The 19,097-nt window shown below is 37.5% G+C and overlaps 1 protein-coding gene across 3 annotated transcripts in view; it reads left to right on the forward strand.

Moving 5' to 3' along the window:
- Positions 1-19,097, forward strand: part of plppr1 (phospholipid phosphatase related 1) — an 80,362-nt gene that overhangs the window by 41,464 nt on the left and 19,801 nt on the right. For all 3 annotated transcript variants that reach the window (XM_041811673.1, XM_041811672.1, XM_041811671.1), the window contains one exon: positions 13,006-13,194. In XM_041811673.1, coding sequence (XP_041667607.1) covers positions 13,006-13,194 — 189 coding nt within the window. The remainder of the gene's footprint in view (positions 1-13,005; positions 13,195-19,097) is intronic.

A 19,097-nucleotide genomic window follows, 5' to 3' on the forward strand; every position in this document is an offset into this window, starting at 1 on the left:
ACTAGCACCCAGTCTGCTCCATTTTAGCCCCCATCATTGAGGAATTTGCATATGCTAGTGCCAACAGGCCAATAAAGCCTGGCATCAGGTGCCCAACTCCTATTCCAAGCATGAATTCAAACACTGCTAGTATTGCAGAGCAGTCTGACAATCAGAAACAAATGGCTAGTCAATCTCACATCCACACCTATGTTAAATGGACTTGAGCTTGTTTAGCACTTTTCTTGTCATCTGACTGTTCAAAGTGTGTTTTACTCCACAGGTCACACTCACCAGTTTTCACCCATTCACTCAACATTCACACAGTGGCAAAGGCGATAGAGTGGCCATCAGTATTAACTAATCCACGCATTTACATCCATGCACATTCCCAGAATTGGAAGCAATTTTGGGTTAAGTGTCTTGCCCCAAGGACACATGGACATTAAACTGAGGATCAAACCCTTGACTCATCGGTTGAGAGATGACCTCTTACCTACTGAACCTCAGTCAGCCCCCAGTGTGACTTTTCACAAAATCCTGTGGAAAGGATACAAGCAGAGGACATACAGAATTGTATTCTTTTGAATATGCAATGTATTTCTATATGTACCTCCATTTTGCAGCCAAGAACATGCATTTCCCCAGAGAGATACAGTAAGAGCCCACAGAAAAGTGAGCTGTTTTTAATTTCATTACTCAGTTTTCAGTTAGTCCCTCTCCTCTGCACAAAGAGCTCTCAAAGGCATCCTATCCATCTCCCTATTTCTCTTTTCTTCCTCTCTTTGATGTCTCTGTCACATCCACACAGGCTCATTTCTCTCTCCCCCTCCTTTCTCTGCTAAGCTCCTTCCCTCCTTCAATCTCTCCCCTCATCTCTTTTCATTTCTCATTGTGGCAGCAGAGCTCATCTTTCCCTTCACCTTCTTTATCCTCCATCTCATTGCCTCGCTCTCTTCCCCTCCACCTTTGTTTTTTCTGTCATTTTTTTGGTCCTCTTCTTCTTACTCACTCCACTTGTCATGAACCTAGCAAGGCAGTTTCATGGTTAAGTCACATGACCAGAACACATCATCCTGATTGGAGCAGCTTGGCCATGCAGTTCAGTGCCTGAGGCAGGGGGGCAGGGAGGATGTTTATTTATGGTGATTTGTTTATGTAGTCATGGAACTTGTTGCTTTACTTTTATCTGAACTGAACATCAAGATGATCTTTTTTGCCATTTGCTATTTCTGTGTGAGTGAGTGGGAAGGAAATGGGGACCATGAGATGGGAATAAATATTACAGTAGGATAAGGGATTTGATTTTTGTGCAACAGGAAAATGGAACCCAAAGGACAAAAATGAAAGATGAGATGAGGAGGAAGATGACAGTAATAAGGATGCAAAAATTAGGAATTAATTAAAAGAAGAGAATACTGCAGAAAGATGTGAGAACTGATACACCCTGCACCTTCCTGTAGTTGCAGGACACCATAGAGCCTCAGGTGTTCATTAATCTAACAGGGTGCACTAATACCCTTCAGATTTTAAATACCAACACTTAAACTTGGCCGTGTTCAATAGCAGGATGTTTAATGGTTGAAGGATATTTCAAAACATCATCTGCAACGTGACAAAAAAGAAATGAACAAATCTCCTGGCTATTGTTAACATAAATTCCCAAATTCCCATTGTCAACCTTTGAAGACAATTTCTCTCTTTTATCTCATTGAATCTACCAGTGTTGTGTAATAATGTTCTTGGCTGTCATCATTTAAGAACAAAAAAAAAAAAAAGAAAAACTCAAATCCTTTAGAGACTGGTTGGTTTGATGTTGCTCAGTGTCTCTATTGACTGCACTGATGCAATATAATTTCAACTTGGGGGTTTCTGAAGAGGGTCTGTCGGGGGGATAGCATACAAACTATGGTTTTGGAACACAGAAAAACTGCCCAATTAAACCTGAATTTTATTTTGAAGTTTAGACAATGCCTGCAATCTGTAATTGGCTTCATTTCAAGAAATTTAGGGAAAGCTGAGGGGAGGAGTGAAAAACCTTAATTTGTTAATCTGATACTTTTCAATAAAGCAAATTTGTGTGCCAGAACCTATAGCATTTCTTTTCATTTTCTAAAATATCCAACTTTGCACCCAAAGTGGTACAATAGTAAGTACAACTACATAAAAACAAACAGCTGTGTACCCTGCACCACTTTGAAAAGACATCACAGTTTAAAAAATAAATTAATTCAAGTCTGAGATTCACTGAGCTGTAAATGTGTACTCTGTTTCATGGATGAGCACAATTAAACTGTGTTTATCTACAGATTTACCAACACATTAAAAGCAACAGGAGCACTCGTGCTACAGTATTGCATTAGAGATGAATCATAAAGGAGAGGCGGCCTTTAATGAAAGTAGAATAATACTTAATTGACTGTAATCATTTACAAGAGGAAAAGAGGGAGGATGATTCAGCAGGTTCAGTAGCTCAGAGTGCAGCAGTTGAAGTTAGGGGTGGGTGATATGTCCAGTATACTTGATGTAGTGTTTTTGTGTAAGTGGAGGAGATGGAAGCATAGGACCATCTGACAGTGGTTTGGTTTAAATGGAAGACGTCAAACTAAACACAACATCTTTAGAGTAGAATATGCTGCAAGATAATTCCAACATTACAGCAGCAGTAACACAACATATCGCCAAAGACATGACCCCAGCAAATATTGTATAAAAGCCAGGATTTTAAAAATTCCATAAAGCACTTACTGCTGAAAACTCCCTGCCAGAATTGTACATGTCAAAGAGAAGACAAACCAGCAGCTAACAAATGTGACCCCCATCTCATGGAGCCTCATCCCAGTATCTCAGTTCATAACCTTCACAACAGACCCAAAAGAGCTGTTACCAATGATCACACAGGAGAGCTCCTTGAAGGGTCTGAAGATGCTTTCATGTCATAGAACTTTGAACATGGAACTTGCATCAGTACAGATAACTGGACTAATGTAATCAAAGCTGTGAACCTGAATGGGTGGACTGCCATTGGCAGCATCTTGTGATTGGTGAGTTATTGTGTAGGCTTGTTTCACACTTAATGAGGAAAGTAATCATCATTTTTATCGTAAACTCCAAAAAATATAATGGAGAACGCATTTTATAACTTTACATACACAATGAAAGACAGTATATTTCATGATTTATACATTTTTAGATTTATTTAAAATTCTTTAAAGCCTGTGAATGAGGCCTTTCCAAAATAAAATTTGTGTGCTGAATTCAACTTCAGATTGATCCAATCTACTTTAATCCCCATACTGGTGTCATTTTATGCACCAAAGGGTTACATTAAAGTCAAATACAGCAATTCAGAAGAGATTTCAAAATATTGTGATTTATTGTGTATCACAATATAGCTATAATATATTAAAACATTAATTTGAGGCCATATTACCCAGCCTTAGTTAAAGGTAAAGAAGGTGTTAACATTGCACGTCTCAGTAATACTGAACCTGATGCACTTTCAGCCTCAGTTGTTTTATCATTGTAAAGTTAATATTCATATTAATATGAACTCTAGTTGATTTTGTTAAAACAAGCATTCATTTATCTTCATTTATCTTAATATGATGATAATTTTGCAATGTGACCATTTAATTTCCGTAAGGATTCTATAGAAGGAAGTTCTGGCTAAATAATGGTGAAATTTGATAAAACAAGTATTTTTCTTGAAAATGCCAATTCAGTCAGGGCCACTTTGTCAAGAAACACACGATTTGTGGCTATAAATAATTATCTATCTATTAGCAATTATTTATTAGCGCGTATTGTTGTTATGTATGTTTGGCAGTGATCTTCTTGCTCTTCCACGAGCCTAAGTGGAAAGCATGAAGCAGGAATGAAATTCATCAAGTCAGAAACAGAATGAAGGAGGAGTTGGGGTGGAGGAGGGTTGCAAAAGCAGTCTGCAGAGAGTGGCAGAGTGTCACCAGGCAAGAGCATTTTTTAAAGGTAGCATGAGAGTGATCAGCCAATAGTGTACTTATAGAAAATAAGATGGCCATCAGCAGATAAAGGCTTGTGTGAGATCAGCTGATCTCATTTATGCAAGTGTTTGACGCCATGGCCTGCATGGAACTAATGTTGTAGGCTTGTTTCTGATAGATGGTGTATTTTATAATGACAATGAATAAAAAATTAAATGTCTTGCTTTTGGAGCTCATTTTGAGATTTTAACCACTATTCGTCATTTAACTGAAGCTTCAGCTACAGCTGCCATCCTCTCTGTCAACTACAGACAAGTCTGACAACAAAAGTTTGACATTAATGTTTAAATCTGGACAAGTCAGGATAAGATGCCCAATTCTGTCAGTCTTATTTTTTACTTTACTAACACAACATGGCAGGACGAGGAAATCCAGGACTTGGTGTTGTATTATATAACACATTTCTGCTTGTTTTCATGGTGTGAGAGATGAAATGTGTGTTTGGACTGACAGTTAAAAGACTTTGGAGTGAAGGGAAGAAAAAGAGATTAAAATTGAGCTGGGGTTTAAGTAGGGTAATAGTGAGTAAAGGTTAAACTAAAGTTTGAGTCCTACAGTGATGGCCTTAGCTGTAATGTGTTTCAAATACTCAAGTTATTATTGCAAAACAGTTTCATGTCCATGACTAAAGCCTAATAGAGTTAATGTATATAACTTTGAAGTTGGACTACAATTTGTTATTTTTGTTTTCCAGTGTATTCATTAGTGGCATATCACAAACCCTTGGCAGGTAACTCAAGAAAAAAATAATACAGCAGTACCAACAATGTAAAATCATGCAATAACAAGATGAATATAAACTTTGCTTGATCAAGTGCATGGCTTCAAGTGCATGTTATAAAGAGCTATCTACTGTAAGTGCTAGGAGTAATTTCCCCCACTTGTGTGTGTTGCAATCATGAGTCAAGTACCACAGGTTAAAACAAAGAATTTATAGTAGTTACAGCTGGTGTAAAATGCAATCTATTTGACTCAGACCGCTTCTGCCACCAGGAGCAAGAAAATGCTACAGTGAGACTTAATATATAGACATGTTACTCCCATGTCCATACAACAATAAGAATCACAAGGGCACACAACAATTCTATTATATAAAGCAGTCTGATGCAATGCATGCATACATATGTAAACCAAATCCTGCTGATTTGTGATTTGTCAATACAGCTCAGACTTTTAATTTACTACAAATGGAAAACAGCACACTTAACATTTGAAAAATAACAATACCTGTGTAATGATAGCTTTTATATGACATCACACACTCACAACCCTGCCCCCTGGTATGCAGGAAAGGCTTCCTACTGCTTTACAATGTAGGGAAGTTGACCATCTTCAGTTTCTGTGCTTTAGCCATTTTTTGTCTTTATTCTTTTAATTGAAAGACAGTTGTTTTGGTCAACTGGACACACCGACTGGTAAGGAGACAATCTCGGATTGTAATATTTAATTATTTAACCCTAGAGGTAATTACAGGGGACAGCTATTCAGATGCCTGTTTCTTGCATAGGCATGGGTTTTAATGGCATAGTTGTACATCAGCCACTACAGACTCTAGTGCATCATCCTATATACTCACTATAGTGGCAAGCAGTTGTATGTGCATTTATTTCCTCTTCAAACCAAGTTGGCTGATGGCCAGACAAGTACGCCAAGTTCCTTGGGAAGATCCACAAAATTCTTCTATTCTAGGATATTCTTACAGGTAAAAAGAAATATTGCAACATCAAGTAACACCTAAGGAGTCACACAATTGTTAAATGTTCCAAGTATTGATTTTAGATTGGTAGAAAATTCCAAATATTTCTTGGTCAACTTAAGTGGACATCATGCACCGCTGGAATATATCAACTACAATTCAATACGATTACTCTGACTTTTCTTTTTCAGAATACTTCATCTGTATTAACTTTTTTAGCTGGAAATCAATGTATTTATGTTATTAGAATGGGATCATCTGCTTTTCGTATATCTTAATATTTTGTAGTGCTCAGAGCAGAGCATGATAGGAAGGTCGACAAGATGGAGCAAATACCGTCTGAGTCTAGTGAAGATGATGATAGTGACATTAATGATGACTGCCAGAAAAAGAAGGATTAGTTCATCTGGAGCTGAGGATGCTGAGGGAGCCCAAGATGCTGAAGAGGTACCCCTGAGATCTAGTTTGGCCCTGAGTATCACTGGCCCCAGCTCATCCCAGCCAAAAATGCAAACAGGTGCCATGATGCTGCATGCACCTGAAGAACAAATGTCTCATAGCTCTGTGACCTGGGTGCTTTTTCCAGTTTTCATATAAGATAGTCTTCCCATGTAAGATAGTCTTCTCTTTTAAAGTCTCTCTGAAAAGGACGATGAGACAAGCATGTCTTGACATCAACAGTCTCAGGGATTCATTCCACAGCCATTACATAAATCTAGATTAAATTAAGATTTTTTTTTACATTGATGGGTGTTTACATAAGTGGATGAAGAGCTGCAAAATAATAAAGTATCTATTTCCACAAGCAAAAGGAGATTTATTGAGCTATACTTCACTGAACTTCTAACCTGAGTATCTGGACAAGGTCTACAGTTCTACAAATGAAAAGAAGGATGACAGTCACAGTAAATATTTAATTCATGTTGTATGCAACTAAACTACTAGTCTGGACAAGATAGGATCTTGTATTCATTGTTACCTCACTCCCGGCTTAGAGGTTCTAATGACCAAACTATCTTTAAATGATCTTTTTTCTCTTTCCATTTACAGTAAAGATTAGTAGAGTGAAACAGAGTATGTCTTTATTGCATTTATAGTTGAAAAATACATACAAATGTGTTTGGAAATGCGTTGGAAAATTTGGGTTGACAAAAAATTAAAATCTTGTTTTTCATGCCTTAAGAACAAATAAAAGCATATAGCAAACTTAATCTGCAAGATGCTCTACTATATCTGTAGTTTATAATAGACTGTAGCTCTGAACAGACTTCAATTCATCCTGCCACCAAATATTGTGTCAACTTGATCAAGATACAGTATTACTGTCTTTGGCTAGCATTACAGCACCAGGACACTGACTGACAGCTGATTGTGATCCCGATACAATTTCTAAGTAACGTAAACTATCTAATGTTTGATAATTAGCAATCGCCTAGCCTTTGATGAAAATTTATTTTTTTGCTCTTCCTCTTACCAACTGAAACATTATGACCTGAACACAACAAAAATACATAAAACTGTAATTTTGTTACAATCTAATCCTGGAAAGTGTTCTTCTTTACTGTATACAAGTGTGTTAACATAACTGAAATTAAGATCTGGCTTAGACTTTACTAGTTTCAGTTATTTAAATTGTGTCCCAGGTACTGTATAAAGGTTTGTCAGGTGAAATAAATGTGCCATTTCAGAAAAGATGCAGTTGCCACAGCACGACATAGTATTAAGTGGTGGGATGAAATTTAACACAAAAAGTCCTGTTGCGAAGGTGGCATCCATTACAGTACCATGCTTGAAGTCGCTGAGCTCTTCAGAACAACTCATTTTGCTTCCTGAATGTTTGCAAATGGAGACTGCATGGCTAGGGCTTAATTTCATACACCTGTGGTGTATCAAAACAGGTCTGATTAAAATACCAGAATTCAATAATTAATAGGTGTGGCCAAATACTTTTGTCTATATAGTGTTGATAGAGATTTGTCACATGTGTATGTAGAAACAGTTAAACAGAATGCCTGACCTCTCAATGTCATCTGTCTTTGGTTCACCTTACATTAGCCATAGGCTACTGATGTGAAGGAGCATTGTCTGCACAAGAGAAGCAAATGCTTGACTTAAGAGCTGAACTACATTAACATTTTTGTCTTTAAAACACTACACTGATCACAGGTATGCTGAGACAGTTTTACAGTTGTAGTCAAACTTAATCAATGTCAGTTACAGTGATGTTGGTAGATTTTCAATGTAAGGATTTCAGTGGTTTTCATTGGGCTTCCATTTTCTAATCTCCTCTTTGGCACATTTGTTTTGGCCTCCATCTTGTGGTTCCACAGAAGGAATTAATTTACATGCTGGGTACAGTAGAAGAACATCTATATTTCAGCATTATGCAGTTGTATTTGTGACATATTGCAAAACCCTTATGTCTTCAAAGTATGTGTTGGCACTTTTTTTTTTTTTTTTTATACAGTTGTTAGTCTGCACATCCAACAGGCACATTGGCATTTTTGTCTCCCTCATCATGACAATAAGTCAGGTACTTAAAACAGTTTCTCTTAACTTTCTTTCAAGCTCTGTGTTTGTCTATACACCTGAAGAGAACATATCTCTTTAGCTACTAATGCTACATTATGATTACTGGTCTGTTGCTAGCTCTGAGTGGTTGGTGTTTGGTATTGTGTGGTGGATCATCAGAACATTTTTAGGAACATCCTCCAGCTGTGGCTCAAAACAATCCTCCTAAAAGCGTTTTTTCCAGCTCTAATTGCTAGCTGTTTTCTGGAGATTAATCTCTACAAGATCCCTTGAACATTACAGAGTCTTTTAATCCATCTTGAAGAGGGAATCATTGATTTTAAGTGTGTAAAGAAAGAGTTCGGGATTTGACTTGATTAGAGTCTTGTAAGTAATTTATATAGAAATGGTAGACCATTTATCTACCTTTGATGCTATTTAACATTCCCAAAAGGCCCTGAGAAGTGTGACTCAACAGAGGCAGAGAGTGCATCAACATGCCCTGCCAGGATGCTGGGTAAAGAAAAGAATTGTGCCCTCCAAGCAAGAAGGATAATGGTGTGCTGCAGTAACTTTGTATTACCATTTTACGACAGCCAGTCTCCTCAGTCTGGCCTTCACACGGCTAATGCAGCGTGACACTGGCTGTGGAGTGAATATAATGGAGCCACAAGTTATGCTTTAGCGCGAAGGGGACACTTGTCCAAGTGTAGAACTGTCACACAAAGAAACCTCATGAAGAAATCACAGATAGCTTCCAGCTCCCAGAAATTCCCTGCACCACTATTTTTTGTTCAATAGTGTTATTGGTCTTAAAAGGTTCGCACAAGCCAGACTCAGAAGCTTGCAAGATTTTACAAGGGATTGCAGGCCAGACAAGAGAAATGAGGGGAGATCAGGCTCTACAAGCTTAAATTGTTTGTCTCTTAAAATTAGGCCTGGTACATTGCTTTAGCTTGATCATTATGTTAAATTATTCACAGTTTTGTAAAGAATTGATATAACTTAAGGAAGAAGAAGTCAGTAGGGTGAGTAATGTAGATGTCATAGATCTAAGAGCATGAATGTAGGGGGGATTTTTTTCCAAGGACATTTTTTTATCTTCCTAACGAGCTTGAAGAATTAACCCAGCAACATTCACATTAACAGCTACTGCTAAATGAACACATTCAGCAGCCTAGCTTGCTGTTGTCGCTGAGCTTGAGGCACACTTTTCCAGATGCAAATAAGGAAAAGGTTAAAGTAAATTAATTTTCTGTCTTAATTAACTTCTTATAGTGTATTTTGGTTTACCCCTTCTTATTAAACTGCCCTTTTCTTCAGGTATTTCGGGTAAAGCTGACATCCAAAGCTTTGTGATCCCACCAGGTATTACACGGCATTTCTACAAGCGAAGGAATTTGCATATTTTTTAGAGAAGACATGTACATAATGTTTTTAGCAGATTATCCTGCTGGCACTTGTTATTTGTGGAAAAACATGAAATCATGATGTTATCCCTTGCCTACCTGTTTTGCAGAATGACTAATGAGTCAATAGAGAAAGAGCTAGAGGATTATTTTTGAACAATTTAATTCCCAGTTTTGTTTTTTGCTTGCTAGTTTAATTAGTTTTCCTTCAGTTATATGTATGGTGTGCTACCAATAATTAGTGTATGGTGTATGGTTCCTTGTTGCAGTAGTTGTTATTGCACATGAACTGGAAGGAGCAGCAGGGTTCCTTTGTAATAATGTTATAAAGCAGCCAAAATATTGCTAACTAGCTTAGTCTTATTTAAGAAGTTGGCACAGTAACCAAACAAGCATATGCCGCACACACCGACACTCAGACTTATACACACCTGGACTCTCCACATGGCCATCTGTCATTCTCCTGGAGCTGCCAACATTTCTCTTCTCTCCTCTGTAAACACAGTTGCTTTCTTGCCGTCACTGTCTGAACCTCCCAGGCCATACTGTCCAGTATTGTTCACACCTCTCCATGTTCACATCATGAGTGGATAAAAATGATTTGGGTTTAAAAATCAGGAGTTTGCCCAATTTTAAGGTGCCTGATATATTAAGTTTATGTTAAACCATAGTTAACCTTTTTTGTATGGTTAGGAAGTGAAGGTTTTAAAGCATGTTTACATGGAATGTGAATCTTTAAGTACCTCATGATTGGATTCCGATTCTTGGGGCCATGACTGGGTTCAAAATCGGTTCCTGATTCATAACACATCCACAATTTCTTATAGAGAGGTGATAATTCCAAGATAATGTTTTTATTTGTCACATTTTTAGCAGCTTATTAGAAAAGTTAAGAATACAGCAATTTACACTTGAATTGCAAAATAATTTAATATGAATAAAATGTGTGGGCATAAGCAGGAAACATATTTATCAGTGAAAACATAAACATAAATCTAAAGCCGTCACTGTTGATGATGCTGTAGGAGAGCAGGTGTTCTGGTTGGATTGGTGACGGTATGTATAACATATGCTTAAAAGATTTGAGTTCAATGAAAAACTGAACAGATGGGCTCTTTAAGTTTTTAATATCTATTTTTAACTGAGAAGCATGGTCACCAGTTAACACAGTCACTCATTCACCAGTAACACCAGCCTTTCATTTGAAAAAGATGATAGATCCTGTTATTTACATTGTCCATGCTGGTCAGCAGTTCTTGGCTGTTCTGATTATTTTTACTCTGGGTGAATGTGTAGACTTGATGTAAAATCAGACATGAACTGTTCCTGAAGAAGCAAAATTAATTTAGCACACTTCGCAAACACATCGGGTCAGGCTGCCTCTTACCTGGGATTGTAGTTTTCACAGTGAGTCTTAAAACTTTTCTTTTATCAAACTGGGAAATGCAGAGTAACTCAAGCAGCATGTAAGTGTGCCAGACACAATAATGTAAACACTAGAGACACTGAGAGCTAGCACTGCCAATGCTAACAGTGCAGCATACGAGCTACACATCCTTCTGCAGTGTGTCTGATGTTGAAAATGCATGCAGGATGTGATAATATCTAGTAAATATTGATTCTTGGACATTTAGAATTGATTCACAATCATAGAGATTAGTGAATGCAATTCTAAAGTGAATCCATTTTGTGCGGCACCTCTAATCTTTGCATTTAGTTGTCAGCATGATGATTAATGAAATGACTGTTGCTAATACTTGCAAGAAGCTTGTCATTAAATACCCTGTAAATTGAAATCCAAACTTTGTGTCCTAACACGCTAGATATGTTGGAATAAGGTTGCTGTAAACATGTGAAAACACTGAGATCTATGTGTGACTGAATTTTTGAGTCAGACCATTAGAAAGTTGTTCAAAGTCATTTGGTGTAAGGCTGTTGTTTGATGTATTTTCTAATGCACTGTGTTCTTTAGGTGTCTATTTTCATCTTCTTTAATTTCTAACTTTAACCTCTAAAAGAATCCCGTGGACAAGGGTTGAAAATTAACACTTTGCAATACACACTTGGGACCTGTGCATGATAAAATGTCACAGCATCAGTGTAACTGTGTGTCCATTTCAAATAAATGTTAAATGAATAAATAAATGTTAATCAGTTTCACAAACACCCTGTTTAGTGCTTGATGTCCAGTTTTCCTTCCCTTGAAGTATGGCTTATTTTTCCACAGTAGCATAGTGACACCTAGTGTAAGACAGAAATACTACAAATAACCAACATGACAAGTTAAAAAATCAGAAACTGTAGATAATACTTCTAAAACTTTTATCAAACATTTAGAAACATTTAGCAGTTGTCATCTTCAGCAACTAAATGTCAAGGGATAATCATAATATATTGGTAATGCATTCCTCTTCTTACAAAGAATTCTGTGTCACAGTCTGATGTTTCATCTACTGCAAGATTGGGGAAGCATTTTATTTTGCTCTTTCTTTCCTTCTCCTTAGAGAAACATGTTCTCATATTTGTAATGCTATAAAAAGAAGCTGATTAGCTGTTACTATTATATAACATTCATTGGACTAAGATAAATATTCATTGGCAGTGCCTTAGCATGACTAAGATTTTCTACCCCTAACTGACAGTCTTTCCAGAATCCCATTGCTTTCCTTTGATTTAAAAACCCTTGAACAGTGCCAGCTACAACAGCAGTGATGGTATATTAGTGGTGGAATTATACAAATGCAGATGATTTATAGAACTCAAATGAAAAGCATTTCTTTGCGGTGTCTTATTTTTTGTATTCCAGTGTTGGTTTTTTATCAGTGACTAAGGATAGCACATATATAAAAAAAACAAAATCGCCTGCAGCCAATTCTGGAAAGAGAGCGAAAGGAGGCCAGAGACAAAAGACGATGTTAGAGGGATAAAAGGATGAGGGGGTGAGGGAGGAGAGGAGGTGGTAAGTGATGGTGGTGGGGTGCTTGTATGACGAGTGAGCATGAGATGGAAAGAGAGAGGGAGAGATGGAGAGAGAGCGAGAGATAGAGAGAGAGAGAGAGAGAAAGGGAGGAAGGAAGGAGAAGGTTTAGGAGGATTTATGTGGTTGTTTTGTATCAAAACCCGGTACACACATCACTGCTGAGATAGAACTAGAGTGATGTTCAGGGAACAGCCAAGGAACAAGTCGCTCAAATAACTCGACTTTTAAACATTGAGTCTCACAGGATAGCCTTCAGTGCACTGGATTTACAACTAACAAGTCCCTCTTTCCCCCTTTTTTATCTCTTTCTTCCCTTTTTCTTCTGTTTCTTTGCTTCTTATTCCTGTCTTTGTCACTTTTCCCTACTTTCTTGCTCTCCTTTGCTCCATCATGTTTTTCTTCCAGCTCGTCATCATGTCCGGTACGGTGTTGTTGGCCTACTACATGGAGTGCACGGATCTGTTCAGTGTCCACATTCAAGGTTTCTTCTGTAACGATGCTGAGCTGATGAAGCCATATCCAGGAACAGAGGAGTCCAGCTTCATCCCTCCTCTCATCCTGTACTGCGTGGTGGCTGCTGCTCCCACTGCTGTGGTGAGTAAAATCCAATTTATCTGTATTTCATACAATATGTTGCATGATAGCCAACTACATCCAACTTTATGCCAGTTATCACAAACAACAACACTCTGTTGTGGTATAAATATGTTAATTCAGGCTCTAGCTCTGAACCTTCTTATTGCTATATGAAACAGCAAAGTTAATTTATTTTTTTATTTTTTGCTTTAAAACATATTTTTGATTTTTGTTCCTGATCTACTAGAGATTTTTTTTTTAACAGAAAGTTCCAAAATGCCTCAAGCATTGACAGGCTTCATTTACGATACAAATCTGTTTCTTACCTAACTAAACATGACCTTATTCTGAGACACTTGAAGTTATTCACTGGCTGATTCATCTAGAAATGAAAAAAATGTGGTATTGTGTATTTGCAAACACACCAGTCAATGTACTGATTTCATACTATAGCAAATTATCCACAAATAGTAGGCTGTTTTCAAATGTGTCATCTGATCTGGTTCAAGACACCAGAAGTATTCTAACTTGAAGGAGAACATGAACATAAACAAGCCAACGTTAGAGTCAGCTTTGCTCACGGCCCTTCTTGATGCTCTGTGTCAGCCAAAGAGAGACCTGACTGTACACATACAGGTACTGTATAATGTGTTTAATTTCAAACTTTCTGAACTTTAAAGTTCCTTTAAAGTGATTTAAGTAAAAAAAATGATGTGGATAATACTCAGTGTTTTCTTTATAATTAGTCATTCTCTGCAATATGATAAAATTTATGAATCTATGAAAATTTTATAGAATATCATGCAACCTGTCTAACTTGCATGACTCAATCAGTCTTTGTTTATGTGTATTGTACCAATATGTTAACCTGACACGCCAGATGGATTTGTTTTACACATCCATCTGGGAAAGCTTCAATAGGAAACATTTGGGAAAAGGCATAGGCTTTGAAAAAAACTTGGAGTGTGATTGGATGAACGTTCTGTCACATCTCTATGGGCCAATCAGAGCAACAAAACACGTGACGTAGCCGCTATCCGCTAGCCACTGAGGAATAACGTGAAACATGGCGACTGTAGACATGTAAGTACTTGACCTTTGTGGTTTTTGAAAAGAAAACAACTCACTGTTGTTCTTTGTTCCTCTTTTAACGAAGAAATGTCAAGTTCGGATAAAACTGGTGCTTTAGCAGCATCCACGCTAATTTCTTCCTCCATAACTGCACCAGCTCTTGCTGCTGCTTGTTTACGTCACGACTCTGCTGCATCTGAAAGTCTGCCCCTCGTTGCTGATTGGTCCTGTCACTTTCTAACCCGACCCAAATGGTTCAGATGGGAGCTTTGCAAGATGGATTCGCCAGTGAAAACAAGGAAATGGGCGTATCCATCTGCTTTGCAAGGTTACCAATATATTGTTATCTCAAGACACTTGTACAAAAAGAGCAGGTCTGGACTGTACTCATTTTCATATTATTTACAAAAACTTAGTATTAATCAACCATGAGCACAACACTAAACAACATTTAGCAAAGTTAGTGTGGCAACTTCCTTTTACCAGGTAGAAACCTAAAACCAGAACCAGACTTATGTTGACCAGCCATCTGTTGAAGATGTACTTAGGCTAAGAGGGAGAGGCAGAATGAGAGAGAGAGAGAGAGAGACAAAAAAAAAAAAAAATGGATGTACATTTTTGGCTTCCCTAGCCAAATGTCCTCATTATTTTTTATTCTATATGGCTAACATACCAATGATAATGCTAACAGGATGTGTAGTATTAGAAGTAACTACTGTGTATGATTTAACATCAGCATTATGAACTAGAGATGTGCCAGTACCACTTTTCCCTTCCAAATACCTATACAAGTTACCTTGCAAAGCAGATGGATACGCCCGTTTCCGTGTTTCTCACTGGTGAATCCATCTTGCAAAGCTCCCGTCTGAACCGGTTAGAAAGTGGGCCCGGTTAGATTAGAACTTGACGACATTTCTTTATTAACAGAAGAACAAAGAACAGCATTGAGTGTTTTTCTTTTCAAACATGACAAAAGCCCAGTACTGACATGTCTACAGTTGCCATGGTTTGCGTTATGCAGTTCTGTATGGAGTTTACTCCTATAGTACTGGTGCAGCTTGGTAGTGGCTACGTCACGTGTTTTGTTGCTCTGATTGGCCCTTAAAGATGTGACAGATAGAACTTTCATCCAATTACCCTCCGAGTTTTTTTCAAACACTCTGCTAGGGCTGGACAATTACTTAAATTTTGATTGTGATTTCAATTTTGGCTTCTCATGATCATAAAAATATTATAATCGAAGAAAAATGATTAATGTGTGCTTCAAAGAGTATTTTTGGGTTGTGTTTTTCGCTGTGTTATTAGTGTTTTTTGCATGTTGCAAAATTTGCAAGTTTTACAGGAGTGCTTGTAGATTGGATATTTATTTTTATTTATTGTTTTTTTATTGCTATTATTTAATATATTGTTATTATTTTACTTGTTACAAATTTATTTTTGATTGTTCTTTTAAGTTGTGGTTCAATAAATACTCAAATTTTGAAATCAATGAATAATCGTGTTTATTAATCGTGATTTCAATATCAATCAAAATAATTGTGATGATTATTTTTGCCAAAATCGTCCAGCCCTACGCTCTGCCCTTTCTGTTTATGAGCGGTTTTCCAGATGGATGTGTTTCACACATCCATCTGGCGTGCCAGTTTACTGTACAAGAGTGTTGTGTATCGGCCGATACCAAGTTACTGGTCTGATACCTGTGTAAACTTCCTTGACTGACTATACTATGAAAAACTGGCATATTATTTTAGCTGTACAGTGAGCTCAGAACATGGCTCTACAAAAAGAACGGTAATGTAATGGACTTGAGCTTGTAAAGGGTGGCCATACTGAAGTTTTTATTCAGTGTGTAAATTGGACGATAATCCTCAGTTTTAACTTGATTTTACATGCTTTGAGCATTACAAAATTAAAGCAGATCATTGCACACCAGTGGTTTGTGCTATGGCTTCACTAAAAGGTCAGTTCTAAAGGGGGCTGATAATTTAGACCTTGGTAGTTTTTTTTTTTTTTTTGTATGTGAAATTATTTTGTTTCTGTGTGCAAAGTAAAATAATGTAAGCATCCAAAATAAAACTAGGATGTCTGGAAAAGCTTAAAAATGTTAAAAATGCCTTGCTCCGTTTAACACAGGAAATACTTGGAAAACACTGACATTTTCATAGGGGAGCTAATTATTTTTTCCTCATCCATGCATTTTAACAGATGGGGCCAGGCAAGATCCACAGTAGAAGCCTGTTCAACAATCCAAATACATTCAATACATTTAAAAGACTAAATGTATGTGAATATATCACCTGAAATAGATGCTGCAGAATTCAGAGGATGACCATTTTGTAAACATTAAAAATAGATCTTACTGTTATTACTGTTGTTTTTCATTACCAAACATAGTGAACAGAATACTCTGGCAGCAGTGTACTGTATGTGGGCAGAATATTACCAACAAATATTGTGCTGGACTGTAACACTTCTTAAGAAGCATGCCTTCTATGGCATAGATATTCTTAGTTGGTAGCCATAAAAAGCTAGAGTAATTCTGTTTCCTGCTGTTTCCCCATTCATCCATAAATCAATCAGTTCGGCTCAGGATGACTTATGCATCTGTGTAATGTATTTGGAATCTCAAGTTACCTTTTGTCCTATCATACCTATGTTTTTAGGCACAATATATTAGATAACAATGGGAATATGCCAAAATGAAGCAAGTATAAACCAGGTCATTTGGTTTGGGGAAAATGTATCAAATCTTTTCTTATCTCTGTGATATTTGATTTTTGTCAGATGTCAGATCAGAAGCATTGCTGCTAGCCTCCTAGCTAATAAGTACCTCCTTTTGGAGCCTAGAAGTAACATGTTTTTGTTGGGTTTATATACAGTCATGGATGAAAATATTGGCATCCTGGAATTTTTCCAAAAAATACACCATTTCTCCCAGAAACTGCTGCAATTACAAATGTTTTGGTATACGTGTGTTCGTTGCTTTCATGTGCATTGGAACAAGACAAAAAATCCGAAGAAAAAAGAAAAAAAATTGACATAATTTTACACAAAACTCAAAAAATGGGCCGGACAAAATTATTGGCTCCCTTTTAAAACTGTGGGTAAATCATTTTATTTCAAGCATGTGATGCTCATTTAAACTCCCCTGTGGCAGTAACAGGTGTTGGCAATCTAGAAATCACACCTGAAGCCAGTTAGAATGTCTAAAAGTTGACTCAGCCTTTGTGTTGTGTGCCTGTGTGTGTCACACCAAGCATGGAGAAGAGAAAGAAAAGCCCAGAATTGTCTGAGGACTTAGGAAGCAAAATTGTAGAAAAATATGAACAATCTCAAGGTTTCAAGACCATCTCCAGAGATATTGAAATTCCTTTGTCCACTGTGCGTAATATAATCAAGAAGTTTACAACCCATGGAACTGTGGCTAATCTCACTGGATGTGGACAGAAGAGAAAAATTGACAAAAGAATGCACCGCAAGATAGTTGGAATGGTGGATAAACATCCTCAGTCAACTTCCACACCAATTTAGGCTGTCCCGCAGACTCAGGGTGCAAAAGTGTCAGCTCGGACCATACACCATCATCTGAATGAGATGAAGCGCTATGGCAGGAGACCGAGGAGAACCCCAGTGCTGACAAAGAGACATAAAAAGCCAGACTGGAGTTTGCAAAAATGTACCTGAGTAAGCCTCAATCCTCCTGGGAGAACATTTTGTGGACAGATGACACTAAGGTAGAGCTTTTTGGAAAAGTAGGTCGTTCTACTGTTTACAGAAAACAGAATGAGGCCTACAAAGAAAAGAACACAGTAGCTACAGTCAAACATGGTGGAAGTTCAAGGATGTTATGGGGTTATTTTGTTGCCTCTGGCACTGGGTACCTTGACTGTGTGCAAGGAATCATGAAATCTGAGACTATCAGAAAATTTTGGGCCGCAGTGTAGGGCCTAGTGTCAGAAAGCTGGGTCTGCGTCAGAGGTCATGGGTGTTCCAGCAGGACACTGACCCTAAACAAACCTCAAAAGCACCAAGAAATGATTGGAGACAAAGCGCTGGAGAGTTCTGAAGTGGCCAGTAATGAGTTCGGATCTAAATCCCACTGAACACCTATGAAGAGATCTTAAAACTGCTGTTGCAAGAAGCATCCCTTAAATCTGAGAGACCTGGAGCAGTTTGCAAAAGAAGAGTGGTCCAAAATTCCAGTTGAGAGGTGTAAGAAACTTGTTGATGGTTATAGGAAGTGATTGGTTTCAGTTATTTTTTTCCAAGGGTGTGCAGCCAAATATTAATTTGAGGGTGCCAATATTTTTGTCTGGCCCATTTTTTGAGTTTTATGTAAAATTATGTCAATTTTGTCTTTTTTCTTCAGATTTTTTTGTCTTGTTCCAATGCACATGAAGGCAATAAACACATGTATACCAAAACATTTGTAATTGCAACAATTTCTGGGAGAAATGGTGTATTTTCTGGAAAAATTCCAGGGGTGCCAATATTTTCATCCATGACTGTATGTTCCCTAAAGTCACCTCAGTTTCCTCTCTCTTCTCTAACATTTCAACTTTACATTGGTCATGGTATAGCTACGACATGCCACATTACTAGCCATAGTGTTTAGTCCAATGGGTCTTTCCATGTTGTTAAAATAAGCAAAGCTAAAAGGCTCATTCTGTTTTAAGAAAAGGGGTTTACATTTGGAAACAGGCTGCATTTGATTGAAACAACGGCAAAAATGTGCATTCCTTTTGTTTTTATAAGAATGGTTTTAAGTTGGGTTACAATGGAATATAGTTGTTATAGCTAATTCTACATGAACCATGTTTTTGCTGACCTCTTCAGGTCCCCCATTTGGC

This window comes from Cheilinus undulatus, linkage group 17, assembly GCF_018320785.1.
Source record: "Cheilinus undulatus linkage group 17, ASM1832078v1, whole genome shotgun sequence".
NCBI lineage: Eukaryota > Metazoa > Chordata > Actinopteri > Labriformes > Labridae > Cheilinus > Cheilinus undulatus.